Raw genomic sequence first — 19381 nt, 5'->3', positions numbered from 1 at the left:
ATACTCTTGAAATTCTAAAGAGTAAATGATCTCTGAACCTAATTAATTAGTATGCACAAAAAGACAATGAAATCTCCTCCCATATGCAGATGACTTAGCAAGTCAAAAGAGGGAGGAGGTTCTACCTCTACACTTCACATTGACTAGAATTGTTCACTACTTCAAACCCCTCATCAGACGCTTTCTTTACCCTTCCAATGCTCCGTTGCGTCCTTCTTGGCTTCGTTTCTCCTAATGACATGTTTCGCTCTTATGTGTCAAAAAAATTCCCTCATTATTGGAAAGAACCTGTTCCCAAGTTATTTGTTTGGTAAGCAAGTGATGCATTAAACTTGAATGAACTCAAATCTTTCACATTAAAGGATGGAGAAGTCTTACACAACTAATTCAGGAGTTGCAAATGATAAACATTCAGACTCAACTTCTTTAAAATCTTGAATGCACCGAATTTATAAGCGTTGGAGTTTGCTACTAGGTGAACTTGCCAACCTTTCCTTGCTCCAATACACAAGGACTTTGTCCCCAACTTCAAATTGCAAATCCTATGGTGCTCATCGAATTTGGCTTTTACTTTATCACTTTCCTCCTTAAGTCTAGTTCTGGTATCTCTTTGCACTTGTTGAAACCTCTTGAGTGAATCTTATATTATACTTGTTATTTTTAGAGATGCTCACTAAATTAAGCATATGATTAGGGACTTTGGCATACACAAGTTCAAAGGGCGATGTCCTGGTACTCGAATGTATGTCCACATTGTATGTGAACTGTTCTTGTGCAATCACGAAATCCCATGTCTTTAACTTGTCTTTGCGGAGGTTTCTCAAGATATTACCCAATATCCAGTTTACCACTTCCGTTGAATGGACGATGGTCAGTGGCACCCCTTTTCTTTATCTTCCCTGTCCGCTTCTATCTCACCCTCTGCGTTGATCCCTTTGCCCTAAAAGTTAAAAAAATTTTAGTTTTTATGTTATTAAATTTTGGTTTAAAATCCAATTAAATCCCTAATCTATATCTTAAAAACCAATTAAGTCCGCTGAAGTAATTAATTAGATCCTCAACCTATGTTGTTGAAATTGCTAATTGGATCACTCTCTCAATTGGAAAAAAAAATCTGGTTCATTTTTTATTTATTTTTCGATTTGTTTTTTCAGTAATTTATGATATTTAAAGTTTGGGTTATCGGTCAATTTCAATTATGAGTTTATTTTTAGTAAAACAAAAGCTAAATGATTATATATACAAAAAAAAAAAAAATTATATATACACATAAAAATTATTTTTGGTGTAATTTATTATTTTTTTGGTTTAGTTTATATGTTTTTTTTTATTAAAACTGAACTGATAACCGAAACTAAAATATTATAAATACTGATCCAAACCGAACTAAAAATATAAAATAATCGAATCAAATTTTATTTCAATTATGGGGGATCCAATTGACGCTTTTAACATATGTTAATTGGCAATTTTAAGACACTTTGTAAAAAATAAATTAGTAAGAATATCACCCATCATCTTGAGAATTTCTGGATCCGACAGTAGCAATTAGGGGTGCACACAATAATCCGGAAAACCGAAAAACCGAAAAACCGAAAAACCAAACCGAAACCGAACCGAAAATAAGGTTAACCGAAACCGATGGACTAGTGTACGGTTTTTAATTTTAAAAATAGTGGTTAATGGTTACGGTTACGGTTTTTATGTTCCAAAAACCGCGGTTAACCGAAACCGACCGAATTCAATTAAATATATAAAAAATATAATATATAGTTTCATCAATTATATTAATAATATTAATCAACTCCACTTCACCAATTATATTATGCAATTCCTCAATTATCAATTTATTATTATGTTATTTTAGTTATACTAACTAAGTTACACAATTTTATATAAAAAAAAACTAAGTTACAAATTATCAATTGTAAGCTTTTTATAGCTAATCATTGATCTTTTATTATTTGAAGTTTTAGTGTTTTGAAATAGAAAATTCTACTTATGTCCCTACTCTTTTTATTATAACTCACCCTTCAAGTATCAAAAATATATTTTTTTATTCCAACCCGAGAGACAACTTCCCTAGATTAATTGGGGTAAATAATTTCAATAACAATTTTAGCAAAGTCTCTTCTCAGTTCCATTAAATTAATCACTGTCATACTTACTAAAAAAATCACTATCATATTCTTTGTATTAACTAATTATATTTATTTGCATTTCTTATCTTCAAATGCCTAAGTATTTAAATTGATGAAAATTTATGAGCTATTTTGAAACATTAAACTTTGATTTGATTAGTAGTGAATGTTAGAGACTTTATAATACTTTAGTTAATTTTATTTGGCACTAAACTTTCATTTCAATTCTTTTATTCTTTTTTACTAATGGTTAGAAACCGAAATAAAAGGTTAACCGACCGAATAATTGGTTAACCGATTAGTGGTTAACCGAATTTAATGGACTAGTGTATGGTTAGTATATTTAAAAAACCGATGAAATGGTTAACCGACCGAATTAATCTTAATGGACTGGTTAACCGACCACGTGCACCCCTAGTAGCAATGGTACTAGCTTTAAAGATTGGTTAAGGAATTTGGTGTTACCAAAAACAATACTTTAAGGCAACCTATGTAGCCTTAAAATCTTCCAGATTCGCAATGGAAAAAGCATCATTGGTCTTCTAACATGAAAGAAAATGTGCCATCTTCGAGAACTGATCAACTACTACAAAGATAGAGTCCATCCCCCTTTGAGTCTTGGTAGCCCAACACGAAGTCCACATAAAGATCCTCCAAATAGCTCATGGAATCGGTAATGGCATATAAAGGCACATGTTTTGAGCATGACCTTTTTGACGGTTTGAAGCACATAGCATCTCTCCACTAAGTAAGTTAGGGGTGACAACGAGGTAAGATTCTCCGAAAACAGTAGGGATCCGAACCGACAGGACTGGGAAAAAATAGCAATTTTTGGATGCAAGGGTGGGGTGGGGGAAGTTTTACTTCCGTAGACTAAATTTGGGTGAGGTGGGTGTTACTACCCACGAACTGTGGGGATCCCCACCCCGCCTCCAAAAAACCGTCCGTGGGCATAAGCTAATATATATATATATATATATATATTTGGAAACCATGCTTTATTAATGCAGCTCAACCCGACAAGAATGTAACATTACATTAGTAATAAAACTCGGAACATTAGAGACAAACATAGAATATAGATATAAATCTACCTTCACCCCCTTTGGAACACTTGGTCCATACATCCCCAAGTTCCAGATCCTCCTTGCAATCTTCCCTCAAATGCTCAAATGTCTCCACTTTAATAGCTAGAGCCTTAAGCAAGTTCACCCTCTTACTCAAAGCATTTGATACCCGATTTTGAGGACTAACCTTGTAAATAAGTTTACAGGTAAACTTATCAACAAATGCGAATCATCCAGCATGCATAGAACTCTGAATTTGCTTGAGTTCTTTCCACCCTGGTATCTACAACCTTGGACCCTTGCGTGCTCTAAATTGCAGCTAAAAAAGAGAGAGCAATTAAATGCACCTCTATATCTTTTGGCCTTACATAAACCTTTGATATACTTTTCTAAAACTACTTTCTGCAATTGCTGAAAGATAAGGTTACTACAACCTTTTCCCATTCCTCAAGAAGCATGGAAGGATGTGGCACAGATTCACTAAATCTGGTCATTATCAGGCTCTTTATGGCAGAATTCCACAGGTGCCTTTTTCCACAACTCCTGTGGCAGCAGTGGAAGAATTCCTCACGGACAGGAACACTGAAGGATTGTAACAGTGGCATTTCTCACCTGGCTTAAGCTAGATGCTAAATACTCCTTGTCGTTTCTTATTCTAGAAAAGATTGACAAGATAGCCTACAAATTGTAGCTTCCACGCGATTGCAAAACTCACCAGTATTTCACACATCTCTCCTTAAAAAGAAAGTGAAACCATCAACTCCTGTGATTACTACACTTCCTCTAATAATAGATGCAGAGTGGGTCATTTTTTCTAGGAAGGTTCTTAACACAAGAGCTGCCTATATTAATAATACTCCTATCAATCAATTTCTTATACTTTGCATTGGTTCTCAGCCACTTGGGAAGATGGAACTACAATTAGCAAGCAATTTTCAGAATTCTATCATTCTTGGAGACAAGAATGTGCTAAAGGAGGGAGTATTGTCACATATAGCAGAAGTAAGAAGCAAATTAGTTGTAGTTTCGTTATTATTAGCTGTTATTTATTATTAAGTTTTATGTCTTATTTATTTGTTTTGTTATATGTTTGCTTTTCTTACATAATAGCCTGTTTTGGACTATTGTGGAAGTTGTTAGACCAGCTGTTACATCACAGTTGTATTTCCTTATATTCCAATGCTATATTAGGTCAGACCTATATAATAAGAAGTATCAATTGCGAATAATAAGAATTTCCTAGTATTTTCTATTTTATTCTATTCTCTTTTTTTATTCTTCTATTTCTAACCCCAACTCTCCTAATTCTGTACCAGTAACCTTGCACCTATGCTTACTCTTTTTGTCACCTTTCACAATTGCAAAATGAGAAACTGCCATTCTAAATTCATGAACATTTGCAAAGCTTTGTCCAACATATAGCTCCCTATCAGGTCTATGTCCGATTTGCCCTTTCTCTTATGAATTCCTTTACATTTTCATATATTGACTTCAATGGTGCTTCATCTTCTTTTCACCAAATTTAGAATATTCCTCTTCAGTGTCTATATCTGTTATTTGTTCACTTTCACTTCCATATAGTCTTCATCACTTTTATCTCAATATCACTTTCTTCTTTTTGGACTTTAGGTGTTGAACTACCTAGACCTTCTTGCATTGGTTGGTTCCTTTGAGGCTTCCTCATTAACCTTACCTGGTTGTAAAAACTCTATCCTCAATTTGGTTTTGCTTGTATGGTCTGAAATGATTCAATTGCTGAAAAAGTTTCAATCTTAATGTCTCACAGATAGTTATATAGTTATAGAGCGTATCATCTTTTGCATTTAATTTGTATTTCTGTTTGCTGCTATGAACAAAAATTTACAAACTATGCAAATTAGTTTTGCAAGTATGCACATCTACCTATCCACCCGGTAAATAAGTCTTAGACATATAATAAATACAATAATAACAACAACAACAAAACAAATAAAAACACAACAAATAGAGGAGAAAAATATAAGAGAAAAATAAGAATAAAACATTTGCTACATACACCGTTATATATAAAATGCAATCCTAAACTTTAAATTTTCTGAATTAATGCTGACTATATCCAGCTGATCAAAGAAGCAACCTTCCATTTAATCACTTGATTCTATCTTCCATTAAGACCCCCAGCGAATTGCGCAAACATTGCTGTTCCTGAATGCTCATCAATTGCCTGAACTTTTGCTGGACTGCCCGTCTCTTCAGGAATAGAAACAGGACGGGTATCCGCAGTAGGAGTAGCAGGAGTAGGAGCAGCAGCAACAGCAGGCGAATTAGCACCTTTGGCTTCGTCATCAGGTTTCGCCTGCGTAAATGCTTCTTGAAGCTGTAATGCATACTCCAAATTCCACAGAACATCTCCCATTGAAGGCCTATCAACTCCGTGTTCAGCCAGGCATTTCTCTGCTGCTTCAGCAAATTTCTTCATTGATTCGGGGTTAATCGAGCCTACTAGAACAGGATCAATAATCTTTTCGAGCAACCCTTTCCTTTTCCATTGCATAGCCCATTCAGCTAGGTTTACTTGCTCTCTTGGAAGCTGTGGATTTATGGCTGGCCTTGCACACAACACTTCTAGAAGTACCACCCCGAAAGAATAGACATCAGATTTATCGGTAAGTTGCTGTCTTCTGAAGTATTCGGGGTCCAAATATCCAAAACTACCTTTGACTGCTGTACTAACATGACCCTGACCCATTGCTACATCTTTTGACAGGCCAAAGTCTGCAACTTTGGCAACAAATGCATCATCAAGCAATATGTTTGTGGTCTTGACATCACGATGAATGATGCCTTGAGCAGTACCCGTATGCAGGTAATGAAGACCGCGAGCAGAGCCAATACTGATCTCCAGCCTTTGTTTCCATGTCAAAGGAGCCAAATTCTTGCCATATAAATGGTCTCTGAATGGACCATTAGACATGTATTCATAGACAAGTATCATTTCTTCGTTTTCGTCGCAATAGCCTATCAATGACACTAAATGCCTGTGCCTTAGCTTGGAGAGCATCTGAATTTCTGTCTGAAACTCATTGATTCCTTGTTCAGATTGAGGGTTTCCTCTCTTGACTGCAACTTTAGTACCATCATCAATGTCACCAAGATACACATTGCCAAATCCGCCTACTCCGATTATCATGCTCTGATCAAAATTGTTGGTGGCTTCTTGCAATTCCGCGAAAGAGAAGTACCTGCCAAGGCCAAGTGTTGAAGAATACATTGTTTTTCCTAGAGAAGTCTTACTTGACATGAAACTAGCATCACTTGCATGAATAGGAAGCAACCAAGAAGAAAAGCTGTTCCTTTTTTGCCAATCCTGAGGCCTTTTATGCCACTTTATCACCATAGCTCCGAGACCAACAAATGCTCCAAACATCATGGCAAATCCTACTGCTGCTACCGTTCCCTTTGTGCCCATAGCCGATTTTCCATCCACCCCGAATTCTCCATCCAAACTATCAACTGAGTTGCTCATTTTCATGACTTCCAATCCATTCAAAATAGCATTTCCCGAACCGGTTTCCATCATAGGACTCACTTGAACTTGTAGTCCACTGCTCATAAAGGTTGTATTCACCACTATGTCTTTGTAATATGGAGAAGCCAATTCACTGGTAATGGCAGATAAATCCAGACCCGAAATCGCCATTTTCCCGTTAATATACACATTAAAGTAGAGATCATTCAGGGATTTGCTCACAATGTCACAAAAATGCAGCCTGATTAAATAACTAAAAGCTGCATCAACATCAAATTTCCAAGTTATATTGAAATTCGGCTTAGTTGTTTTCGAATCAGCCATCTGTTCAGCGGATGCATAAACAGTAGCAGGCGCGATGAGAGGCGAAATTCCTTCCCCGTATTTAATAGAAGTAGTCGAAATGGATGTAGCCTCAGCCAATGCAGGATCTTTCAGGAATTTCTTATCATTTATCCAATTTCTGGCAAGTGTATCATTCTTGGAAGTAATTTCAGGTCCGCCAACATTAAGCCTGTAAACAACTTGGTAACCGAATTCAGACAATCCTGAAAAGGGGGCAACAGGAGAAAGGCCTGTACCTTCATCAGCAATCAAAACATCAGGAGCCGTAACAAGCTCAATAGCATTGATGAAAGCAGCAGAATTCTTCATAGGTTCAAAACTGAGTGAAAGTTTAGATTCTGTCATGTTAATGAGATACTCCTTGATGAAGGGATCAGTCTGGTTATTGACATTGAAGTTATGAAGAAGAACATACTTATCCGTCCGGACAGAAAAAGTAGCAGTATGAAGATCAAACCTGGAATTCTTGAGTGGATAAAAATGTAAACGAATCCAATGAAATCCAGGACTTGAAAGTTCAAAAGAATAAGTAGCTCTCTGAACGAAAATACGGGCGGATTGATACAAAGGGGAAGGAACATTAGAATTAGGATCAGAAACTAAGATGTTTTCATCAGTTTGAAGGAAAGTTTTGGAATCATCATCAGTCTTAAAAACTCTTCCATCAGGAAGAGAAGAACGAGAATTAGAACCACAACTGATAAGAATCTGATCGGCTGGAGAAAAAGAGCCGTTAGTAGAAGCAGCAGAAGAGAAAGAAAAAAGACAAAAAAGAACCAGGAGGATAGGCATCGAGGAAGAAGATAGAAAAAGATGAAAGATTTGAAAATGTTTGTGTTTATTTTCTATCTCCATCCCTCCTGTCCTGGACAGAATTAGAGAGGAGGGATTTTGGAGAAAAAAGTTGCAACCTTTCAATCAAATCCCTATAATGGGATTGGTAAAAAATGTTTGTTATAAGAGTTTTGATTGATTATAAGAGAACATAAGGGTTAAGATCAATTTGGTGTTTCCTTGTTACAAGGCATTCTTTAAGGAGCTTAAATGGATTTTTGCTCATCCAAATTTTAGTTGCTATTAACAGAATAACTGTCATTATATGGGATTCTACTCTTTGAAATGGTCAACCACCATTAGTATTTATTTTTGTTTTGTTTTATTTCAATCAATAATTAAAGATTGGTGAATTAAATATCAAAACTAGAACAATATTACACATGATTTGCCAATATGATAGGACACAATATGAAAAAAAGTTAGTAAATAGGTTTTGGTCGAATTAGAGTTGATCTATTAATGATAGCAAAATTACAGTATAATTATATACAAACTGCAAAAAAGACATAAACCCAACACAGAATTAGCGAGCTAGAAGTTTTTCTTGAGTCAAATTTTAAATTGGGTTATGATTCACCCAATATTCTGAAAATGACAACAGTAGTAATCTGAGGCAGTAAAATTGCAAGTAGCCCACAAATAAGACGTGAATCTAATTAGATTGACATGATGATAATATAAAAAATTATGGGACTTATTATGGTACGCCTGAATCTGGATGAAAGTGCTCCCACGACGATAGCTGGAGCCCTTTCTACCTTTAAAGTAAGGCCAAAAAAGAAGAAGGTGGGTTGGATGATTGTGGACTCCATTCCATTCTGATATTTAAATTAATAGAGTTTAGGAATATGAGTAATAAGTAACTAAATATGTACTTTGATTCAGAGATTGCAATAGATATATTATGATAGTCAGTTCAAGGTGTATGTTCTGGTTTTTTTTTTTTTAGGACATATATCAAATCCTGAATAACATGTACTTTAGACAGTTTGTAATAATATCCAAACTGTAATCCTTAAATTCTATGCATATATTAATGGTCCTACTCCAAAATGGATTCGAAAAACATCTTATTGGTCCATGTACCATGGTAGTTACTCATTCGAACACAGTTTGATCTGAAGCTTTTCCTTGCTCCGCCACGACTTTGCTTACTATAGATGAGAACATGCGTATATTTGGTATATTTACATGACATCAGATGCCCCTTTGGTTCTAAAAGCTTTTTAGGGTTTCATTCATTGTTGATTTGTGTGGCTTTTAGAAATTTTTGCCAAGGGTTCGACACTATGCTAATACTAAAGTTTAAGCACTCCTACAAATATAATATGGTGTTCCCAGCACTGCGTTTGATCCTCTCCTCTTCTTAATAGGTGAGACGGCTTGCCGCGTTCCCCCAAAATGATCTCACCCCTATGAGGCATGCAGCCATCTTTAGTAGGCGTCATTTCCATCATTTCTTATTTCCACAGAAAACGCGATACTTGTTCACAACGTCCTACCTAAGAGCAAATAATGATATCTCCATAAACCTAACTCTGGCACGAATCGCACGACTAAAATTGTTTTCGTGTTATACTTGATCCTCTTATCTTCTTGGTATGTGAGACGTCCTTCCACATTCCCCTAAAATGACATCACTCGACAAATTGCACGGCTAAAGTTGTTTTCATGTTGTACTTGATCCTCTTAACTTCTTAGTAAGTGAGACGCCGTGCCACGTTCCCCTAAAATGACATCACTCCTATGAGACGTGCATTCCCTTAGCAGACATTATTTCCATAAGAAACGCGACAGGTGTCCACGAGTGCCCTACCTAGAAGCAAATAGTGCTATCTCCACAAAGCTAACTCCGATACTAACCGCATAACTAAAATTGTATGGAAGGGTTTGGTATGGAGATGAGATTTAATAAAATATCCATAACGGGTATGGGACGGAAATGAAAATACCCTTTTAGGTACCTGCTACACCCAAGTATAATAACAAACAACAACAACAAAGCCTTAGTCCCGAAATAATTCGGGATCGTAACATGAACCGTCATACGAAACCGTGAAATCAAATCGTGTCAGCGACATAAATTCTCTCCCTCCACTCCGTCCTATCCACTACCATATTTTCCTCAATCCCCAATAAACTCATATCACTCTCAATCACCCTCTTCCAAGCTTGCTTATGCATTCCCCTACCCCTCACCATTGCATCCCTTTGTCACTTCTCAGTCCTTCTAACCGGCACATTAAGCGCTATTCATCTTACATGGCCAAACCACCTTAGTTGGTTTTCCCTCATTTTATTCTCAATAGGTGTAACCCCTACTTTTGTCCTAATTATTTCATTACTCACCTGATCCTTTCTCGTATGACCACACATCCATCACAACATACGCATCTTCGCCACCGACATCTTATAAATGTGACAGTGTTTTACTGTCCAACACTCCGTACCATATAATTGTCGTGGGATAAAATTTTTCCTTCAATCTATTAGATATGTAGGGGTCGCAAAAGATCAGGTGAATGGGGATAAAATAATATTTATGAATGAGGACAATATATGGAAGGAGAAATGAAAAGTGTGTTTTACTCTCGTACTAATTTGAGTTATTTAGTACTTAAGTGCTTGAATTTTGAATTTACTTATTAAATTTATGAATGGTTTGTTAAGTTTGTAAAATATTTATTTTATTTGTATTTCGTTAAATTTTAATTTATTCGTCTATTTATTGTTCTTAACAGATAAAGACACCCACAATATCAAATTAAATTAGGACAAGACTAAGATTCGAAATGTATACTCATCACGGTAATAGAACGAGATTGGTAGTTCCAATAATAAACGGGCCATAAAGATACATGAATGATATTACCCACGAATACTATATGTTATCATCCCTAATTAATATAACTATATTAAATTAGTATTATATCCTCCTAATATTTTTAGGACCGATTAAAAGGTTGTTAAATAGATTTTCAACCAAATTAAAAATATAAGTTAGGATTTACCAACTTATTTGATAATGACAAAAAAAAAAAAAAATTCACGTAGTAAAATTACAAATTAGCTACAAACAAATATATGAACACAGTTAAATTGATCCGATAATAATATGAAACTTTTGTGAATTTAATTTATTGGATACTGATTTCATATTGTGAATTTAATTTATTGGATACTGATCCAAACAGTGGTCAACCCCATACAGACACAGCCCATTTATACAAATTGCCACAAATTTAGATTACTAAGAGCATCTCCAATAGAGGATGTCTAAAAGAGTGCCAAAACTTAACACCTAATTCCAAAATATAATATTTTATTATTTCTTTTATCCACATCACTTTTGGCAATCTTTACTTAAAAAATGCTCCAATAGAGATTGCTTGAAAAGTTGTCATTGTAATCCTACAAATTATTATTTTATTATAAATATTAAAAATAAAAAGGCTCCAGATTTTATTATTTCTAGGAGAGAGACCACATATTTTATATTAAAAAATAGGGTAATTAATTTATTAGTCCATATATTTTAACAAAACACACTGTTTAGTCCCTGTATTTTAAAAAACACATGATAAAGTCCCTAACATTTTTCTTGGTGAACTGTTTAGTCTCTGCCGTTAGACTCTCATGAAGATTTTGTTAGTCAATTTAGATTTGCGTTCTTCTTTTCCTTTATTTTCCTTTCCTTTAAACTCTAATGCATCTGAAATTAACTTTGAGTGTTCTTCTTCTTGATTTTCTTCTTAATCGTTCAAATTCGTAAGCATTGGGTCTGTTCTTTTTCTTGTTCTCCATACAAATAGCTTCTTCTTCTAAATTGGATTTCCTCTTCTAAAGTTTGAAGGTAAATAGTAGAGGGCAATTTAGTCATTTCCGAAGTCATAAACGGTCAAAAATCTAACAAACAGACAGAAGGACTAACAGTTCACTGAGAGAAAAAGGTTAGTGACCTATGTGTTTTTGAAAATATAGGGACTAAACAGTGGGTTTTGTCAAAATATAGGGGCTAATAAATTAAATACCCTAAAAAATAATAAACAAGGTTGCCAAAAATTGGCAACTTTCCTTGGCACCCACAATCACTCCAATAGTGGACACCCTTTAAAAGTTGTCAAACCTGATGCCACATCAGCTGTCACTCTTTTGGACACCCTCTATTGGAGATGCTCTAAGGAAATGAGAGAAAGCGAGCAATTAGAAAACGAAAAAATAAAAGGAAAACATGAAAATGAAAAAATGAAACATAAAAACTGAAAAAGAAAATAAAAAGTAAAAAGTTGAAAAATGGTATTTCATGTAAATTTTTCAAAACTACAAGACCTCCAAGTTATTTGTAAGAACATGCAAATGTTGATATCTGAAAACTAAGCATCATGAACTATTGAGTTTTTACTTTTTTTCTATTCTAGAACAATCCTAAACTTTTAAGCTCTAATAAACAAAAGTTAAATGATTACATTAAAATCAGAATAATAAGTTTCAAATAGCAAAAATTTACAGTTCTTTTAGTTCATATCAATTTTAGTAAAAAAAAAAAAGTATGTTGTCTTAAGAACATAATCTAATATTAATTATTTTCATTAAAGGTAATTTTATAGTACTATATATAACCTGACCTTCCTTCTCCCACCATAAAAATCCTAGGTAATTCTTCATATAAAGATCAAACCTTTAAGGCCATTGTAATGCATCTATTGCTTGTTGGTGAAGCTGCTTGTCCCCTGCTGCCACCACATTGAAACCTGATCATATAACAACAATCATAAACCTCTTCTTACTATACCAATTCAAGGTTATACTATATTCATGTGACATCAAAAGCTAAAGAAAAAGGATTAATAGCCAAATAATCCAATTTACGACTTCGATAATCGTCCCAAAACCTACTTGTTGCAGGAGAATTTGGAGAAGCATCCCAGAAAAGTTGATCTCCTTTCCAATCAGTTATAATACCTCCAGCACCCTCTATCACAGGCACAAGGGAAAGGATATCGTATGGCTGCACATCAACAAAATAACAACATAGAATCAATTTACACTTCAATTTTTGCCGGCGATGCGAACTGTGCAGAGGAAAATTCCCCAGAGTTCACAAAAACATGCTGTAGAAAACAATACTATAATAATGGTGTTGAAGCCCTCCAGCATTTGACGTCTCTTAACAGCTCAGAACACCTAATGAAATTCACTAACTTATGCCAGGGATATACAATTTAAATAGTTAGGAACAACTCTTTACCGTTCATGGAGACGAAGCTATATGGACTAATCAATAAAAAATACAACTGAAAATGAGCATACCTTAAGGCCTGACTCAATGACAAGATCCACAAATCCGGATGCTAGAAGTGCATAAGCATAGCAGTCACAGCCATATAGTGGAACTTTCACCTGCAAACAATAGAAAAGCAGGAAAGGCGAGCTTAATGATAAATCATGCTCTTTTTCAAATTAAAAGATATATATAAAAAAAAAGGGCGGCCCGGTCGCACTACGCGTCCCCGCTGAGCGAGGGTCCGGGGAGGGGTCCCACCACAAGGGTGTACTAGGGGCAAGCCTTCCCCTACCAATTTATTTGGCAAGAGGCCGCTCCTAAGACTCGAACACACGACAACAACGTTTACCGTTGCGCCAAGGCTCGCCCTCCAAATTAAAAGATATATATTTATATTTAAACATACCATTGCAAGTTGAAAAGAAAAATGAGAAAAATTCTCCCTACATGAAATGATGAAACTATGAACTTTAATGATGATTTCTTCTGATATGAATTAAAACTAAGTGATAAGAAGACGGTAGAGCAGGGTTAATGTAGTTTAGGAGTCTGAATTGAAAGAAGATAGCAATTGTCAGGCTATTTTTTCTCTGTGATTTAGTTCTTATATATCAGGCCTTTGATCCAATATTGCGCTAGTAGAAAAGCAGGTGAACATGTCGGTCTAACCTATTCTGGAGTCTACTAACCTTATTTCTAACACGGGCAAATGCCTCTTCAGCATCCCCACTAAATAGATGTGGACTTGTGGTGTACCTGGCCAAGGGAGAGAAACAGAGAAGATCAAATAGTCATGATACACACTAGTCATGTGATGCGACTCAATGAAAAGTCAACTGCATCAGACTTCTATTTCTCCATCACAACCTTTCTCATTTTACAAAAAAAGGAACAAGACAATGAGAACATACAAGTATGCTTGTGACAGTTTTGCACAACTTCGTGTGGACAATTCCTCTCCGTTTAGTGTTGTTCTCCTTCCATTTATCCCAATCCATCTTTCTCTTAGTATAGGTTGATCAATTATGCCAAGAATCTGCAAAGACATTTTTCGCACTTCAGAAAGAATACAACACTATTCAAATGGAAGCTAACCATGCAATTCAAGACTGGCCCCGTGTGTCTCTAGCAAATCCTGTAAAACTCCTAGTTTAGATGCTTAAATAAGCATTATCTTCAAAATGCGACTTGTCACTTGGCTATAGCTACACAACGAAAAGTTCTGGGGAAAATTCTGGAAAATCCCTCACTAATTTAAAGTTAAGTTAAGTGGCTGTTCTAATGTCTCAAATTTGCAATATGTTAGTCACGGACTCAAGAGTCGAGACTTTTACCATTGCAAAAGAAAAATGACAACAATCGAAGTGCGAACAGCTATAGAAATATAAGCAAAACCAAATAATGCTGTTAGGAACTTGAGAAGTCATGCATTAGCTGATGTCAATAAATTCATTGCAAACATGCTCTCTCTTATAATAGTTAAACCAGAATATAGGTATTTGATAGGTTTTCTATGAAGGACTAGTATATGAACAGCTCACTCAATCTACAGGAAGACTAGTAGACTACCCTTCTTCAAAACATAACAATTGGTCAAATTTATACAGTCAAACAGGAAAATTTGAGTTATGATGGCTTATCCTATAACTCAATTCCTTAATCTACCACATAATATTTGAAGGATATGACACTAAACAGTTATCAATCCTGATTGATTATGTAGCTTCTCCTGTTTTGACATTAGAGAGAAAGAAAAGGAAAAGAAAAATCATCTAAATAATATTCTTACTTAGCAAACTACAGTGACAAGCTTATTTATTTGCAATAAAATGAAATCACTCTTTGGTTTTCTTTTGGCTCAAAACTAGAAGGCAGGCTATTCTTACCGGTCGACCTCTATGAAGTAGAGCAATGAGTGTACCAAACAAGGGTTTTCCTGAAATATTGAAACTACCAAATCACTCATAGAAAATTATTAAATAGCAGATCTTAATGGTAATATCAAAGGAATGGAAGGAAAGCATACCAGTAATAAAACTCTTTGTCCCATCTATTGGATCTAAAACCCAAACATAATCAGAGAACTTTTCTTTACACCTCCAGCCATTCTCTTCACCATAACTACAATCACAACTCTTTCAGGATTATATTAGAAGTAAACAATGAGAGAATTGATTAACTTTCACAACCAAAGCTCAACCAACTATTCATTTGACTTAGTTACAGAAACAAAATCAGGGGAAGACTTGCCCCCAATACACCGTTGTGGTGGGACCCTCCCGGAACCCTCAGCTCAGCGGGGTCGCATAGTGCACCGGGCCGCCCTTTATAAAAGAAATAGAAAATACTTTACAAGCAACTCACATCGCATGAGAAGGGAAATTCTCCAATATAATCGAAATCATAGATTCCTCGGCTGCTCTATCTGCAATTGTTACAGGACCTGTGGTGAAATGAATAACACAAGAATCAGAAACTAACCCGTGCAATAAGCTGCAAAAATCAGCCACAAATTCACATGTATTGTTACTGTTCCGAGATGAGACAAGTAGAATGAAAAAGCATATACAATTGATGCCTAGAAAAACTAGCAATTCAATTCATTAGCGGGAATTTCGACTCAACTATGAAAAGGATTTGACTTGGTAAATATATGCACTTTATAATGGAAATATAACATAGAAAACAACATGAAAATTTCTAACAATCAGAATTTGGTTTTTTTAGACGCTGATAGGTCATAGCAGTAACAAGATCAAATCATTTTATGATTTTATCAACCCACATTTTGATATCTGATTATGTTTGCAACTTCATAGCCTGCGTATCGATATCATGGAAGCACAGGCATTTGGCTAAGACAATATACAACTTTCGAACAAGAAATAAGCACAGAAATCATGAAGTCTCTAATGACTATCAATCTGCCTTAAATCCAATGGAAGCAAAACAGTACACTACAGAACTCGAAAGTTGCAATTTTCACCCCCACACTACACTTCCCATTAGAATAGAAAGGAGCCTCACATTTTCAATTGCCAACCAGAACAGAAACTCTTACCACAACAGCCCTCAAATTTATCTGGAAATATATTCAATAGAATTCTGTTGCTAATGGAAGAAAATCATTCAATCAGTAGACAATTTATACATACAAAAACATACTCAAGTCCTCCTTATCGAGAATTTCGAATTTCTTTCGGAAGTACTTGCGAATAACATGACCGGAGGCATCGGCGAGCTTATTGGCAACATCGACGAAGCCATCAAGATCAGCATCAGACAGTTCGAATTGAAGAGTATCGGAGTGATCAGAAAGTTTTGAATTTGAAGTCATAATGGAAGGGGACTTTGAAAGGTTTTGCAGAGAGTTAAGAGAGTGAGGTCTCAGGGAGAGGAATGGAAGATTAGAAGCGGAGGCGGATATTAGAGGGAAATGGAGGGAGGAAGAATCAGAGAGAGTGAATGAAGGAACAAGGAATTTAGGAAGCAGAGATTGGAAATGGGACTGAGATTGAGTAAGCATTTGCAAATGTGAAGAGTATATAGTACTGGTGTGGAAGAAGGGAGCGAGCGACGGCTGACGGGCTGAGATACAGACAGCGGAGCTAGTGGCGTGGACGAAGGTAGAGAGACGAAGCGAGGCGGAGACGGGTACCATGTGATATGGGAACTAGGGGTGGGAAAAAAACCGACCAAACCGATAACCGAACCTAAAACCGAATAACCGAACCGAAAAAATCGGTTAACCGAACCGATGGTTACAAGATCGGTTTTAATTTTGGGAAACCGATTACTTTGGGTTTCGGTTTCGGTTTTAAGTCTAAAAAACCGATGGTTTTTCGGTTAACCGAACCAATTACACATTTTTTAAAAAAATTTGAATATTTTATATTTATATGTATATATAAACAATCTCTAAAACCCTAATGTTACAATTAGTCACCCACTTTCAGCCGCCACCCACATCTCTCGCTTGTTGTTTGATAAAACTGAATATTAAGTGCTGAAAAATTAAGCACTGAATTTTAAGTGCTGAATATTATAAGTGCTGAAAATATTGAATGATTTAATTTTTATAAAAATATTAGTTCATAATATTTAGGGTAATTAATTTATTAGTCCCTATATTTTGACAAAACACACTGTTTAGTCCTTATATTTTCAAAAATACATGATAAAGTCCCTAACTTTTTTCCTGATGAACTGTTTAGTCCCTAACGTTTTTCTCGGTGAACTATTTAGTCCCTGCCGTTAGACTCTCATGAAGATTTTGTTAGTCAATTTGGATTTGCGTTCTTCTTTTCCTTTCCTTTAAACTCTAATGCATCTGAAATCAACTTTGAGTCTTCTTCTTCTTGATTTTCTTCTTAATCGTTCAAATTCGTAAGCATTGGATCTTTTCTTTTTCTTGTTCTCCATACAAATAGCTTCTTCTTTTAAATTGGATTTCCTCTTCTAAAGTTTGAAGGTAAATAGTAAAGGGTAATTTAGTCATTTCTGAAGTCATAAACCGGTAAAAAATCTAACAAACAGACGAAAAGACTAAACAGTTCATTGAGAAAAAAGTTAGGGACCTTGCTATGTGTTTTTTAAAATACAGAGACTAAACAGTGTGTTTTGTCAAAATATAGAGACTAATAAATTAATTACCCTAATATTTAACTTAAAATGTTAAGTTAAATATTTTGACTTATCAAAATAAGTAGTTTTTAACTTAATTAACTAATTTAAGTGGTACAGAAACCACCTTTATCAAACGTACTTAAATTAAATAAGTATTTAATATTTTAATTTAAGCAATTAAGTGGTTTATCAAACAACACTTTTGTTACGTGCACCCATCTTTCACTTTTTCCATCCAACATCATTCGATCTTCCATTCTCTTCAACATCAGTCGATCTTCTATTCTCTTCATCTACACAACCACCGTAGGAAGCCATCCATAGTCTGTCCAAGCGGTTAACCCTCTGTCCAGTATCAGTTGAGTATCCCTTTGGCAGCCTTTCATCTACAAAAAAGACAGATCTCTTCACTAGGTCGGAATAGAAGAAAAAGTTGTTGATCGCCGGCTCCATTCCGATGATGGTTCCCCGAGCTTTCTTCCGGTCTTAATCGCATAACGGAGGTAAGCCATATTATTCTCTAACAATTTCGAAATTCATATATCAAATTAAATTAGGAAGAATCTATAATCTGAATTTTGTTTTGCAGATTAAATGGGAAAGAGAAAGCACCGTAGTTCAAAATCATCTCGATGTTTATCAATGGATGGAGAGAAAACATGAAAGCTCAAAACATGGTGAACATGGCTTCTCTTGGGCTAGAATTAGAATGAATGAAAACTTGAAGAAGAAAGACAAGGCGGAATCAGAAATTATTAATTATGGAATTCTTTAGTCTTCTCATATCCACCATTGTTTTTTGAGTTGAAAAACAAGTATAGCATTTGCCCATATTTATTTATTGTAAAACATATGCTTGATCTGTTATTTTTATAGCTTATTTTCCCCATTAAATTAGCAAGTTGTATGGTATCTAATGTGATTGGAAAGTATCTAATGTGATTACAAAGTACATTGAGATTGTTTTGACAGAATTGTTTTAATAGCTTTAATTAATTTGATTGATTAAATATTACAGGTTAACCTTTTATTCTGATTAACCATGAATAAAATGGTTAAAAACCGTTAACCGTTGAGTTTGGTTAACCATAAACAAAATGGTTAAAAACCATTAACCGAAAAATATAACCGAAATTATTGGTTAACCATTGATAAGGTTAACCGATAGTATTGGACTGGTTTCGATTTTAATAAACTAAAAACCGATATATTCGGTTCGGTTAATAAAATATGGTAATGGACCGATTAACCGAACCGTGCCCACCCCTAATGGAACCCACTTTTATTAGGTTTAATTACGATTACACCCCTAATATTTTACTTTTGCAACATTTGCATACCTGCAACTTTAAATATCATTTTTAGTCTTTCTATTAAGGGATAAATAGTAGTGCTGTCTTTAAATTTTTACATCAAATATCAATTTTGTAAGGGGTGTAAAAAAATCCGAAAATCGAAAAATAAAACCGATTAAAAAATAAGGTTAACTGAAATCAATGGATTAGTATACGGTTTTTAATTTTAAAAATAGTGGTTGATGGTTATAATTATGGTTTCGATATTTCAAAAACCG

General features: G+C 35.0%; 2 protein-coding genes and 1 long non-coding RNA gene across 4 annotated transcripts; 1 reads left to right on the top strand and 2 right to left on the bottom strand.

Moving 5' to 3' along the window:
- Positions 1–5128: 5128 nt before the first annotated feature.
- LOC136221920 (probable receptor-like protein kinase At4g39110) lies at positions 5129–9064 on the bottom strand. The gene has a single exon (XM_066009402.1). The coding sequence runs from the start codon at positions 7914–7916 to the stop codon at positions 5346–5348; it is 2571 nt and encodes an 856-aa protein (XP_065865474.1). The 5' UTR covers positions 7917–9064; the 3' UTR covers positions 5129–5345.
- A 2247-nt stretch (positions 9065–11311) lies between these two features.
- Positions 11312–16821, bottom strand: LOC136224945 (bifunctional phosphatase IMPL2, chloroplastic). Of its 2 annotated transcripts, XM_066013371.1 has the most exons (10): positions 16348–16821; positions 15547–15625; positions 15209–15303; positions 15069–15118; positions 14094–14218; positions 13872–13938; positions 13209–13298; positions 12795–12906; positions 12577–12649; positions 11312–12075 (listed from the first exon to the last, which is right to left on the bottom strand). In XM_066013371.1, the coding sequence occupies exons 1-9, from the start codon at positions 16706–16708 to the stop codon at positions 12579–12581; spliced, it is 1050 nt and encodes a 349-aa protein (XP_065869443.1). In that variant the 5' UTR covers positions 16709–16821; the 3' UTR covers positions 11312–12075; positions 12577–12578. The 2 variants fall into 2 exon arrangements, with proteins under 2 accessions (XP_065869443.1, XP_065869442.1); XM_066013370.1 differs by lacking the exon at positions 11312–12075 and having other exon boundaries at positions 12343–12649.
- Positions 16822–17895: 1074 nt separating this feature from the next.
- On the top strand, positions 17896–18681 carry LOC136224309 (uncharacterized). The gene is made up of 2 exons (XR_010686371.1): positions 17896–18311; positions 18398–18681. It is a non-coding gene; the product is annotated as an uncharacterized lncRNA (long non-coding RNA).
- The last annotated feature ends 700 nt before the right edge of the window (positions 18682–19381 follow it).

Source organism: Euphorbia lathyris, chromosome 3 (assembly GCF_963576675.1).
Source record: "Euphorbia lathyris chromosome 3, ddEupLath1.1, whole genome shotgun sequence".
NCBI lineage: Eukaryota > Viridiplantae > Streptophyta > Magnoliopsida > Malpighiales > Euphorbiaceae > Euphorbia > Euphorbia lathyris.
The sequence above is the reverse complement of the archived record's forward strand: the minus strand, read 5'-3'. Positions and strand labels throughout refer to the sequence as shown.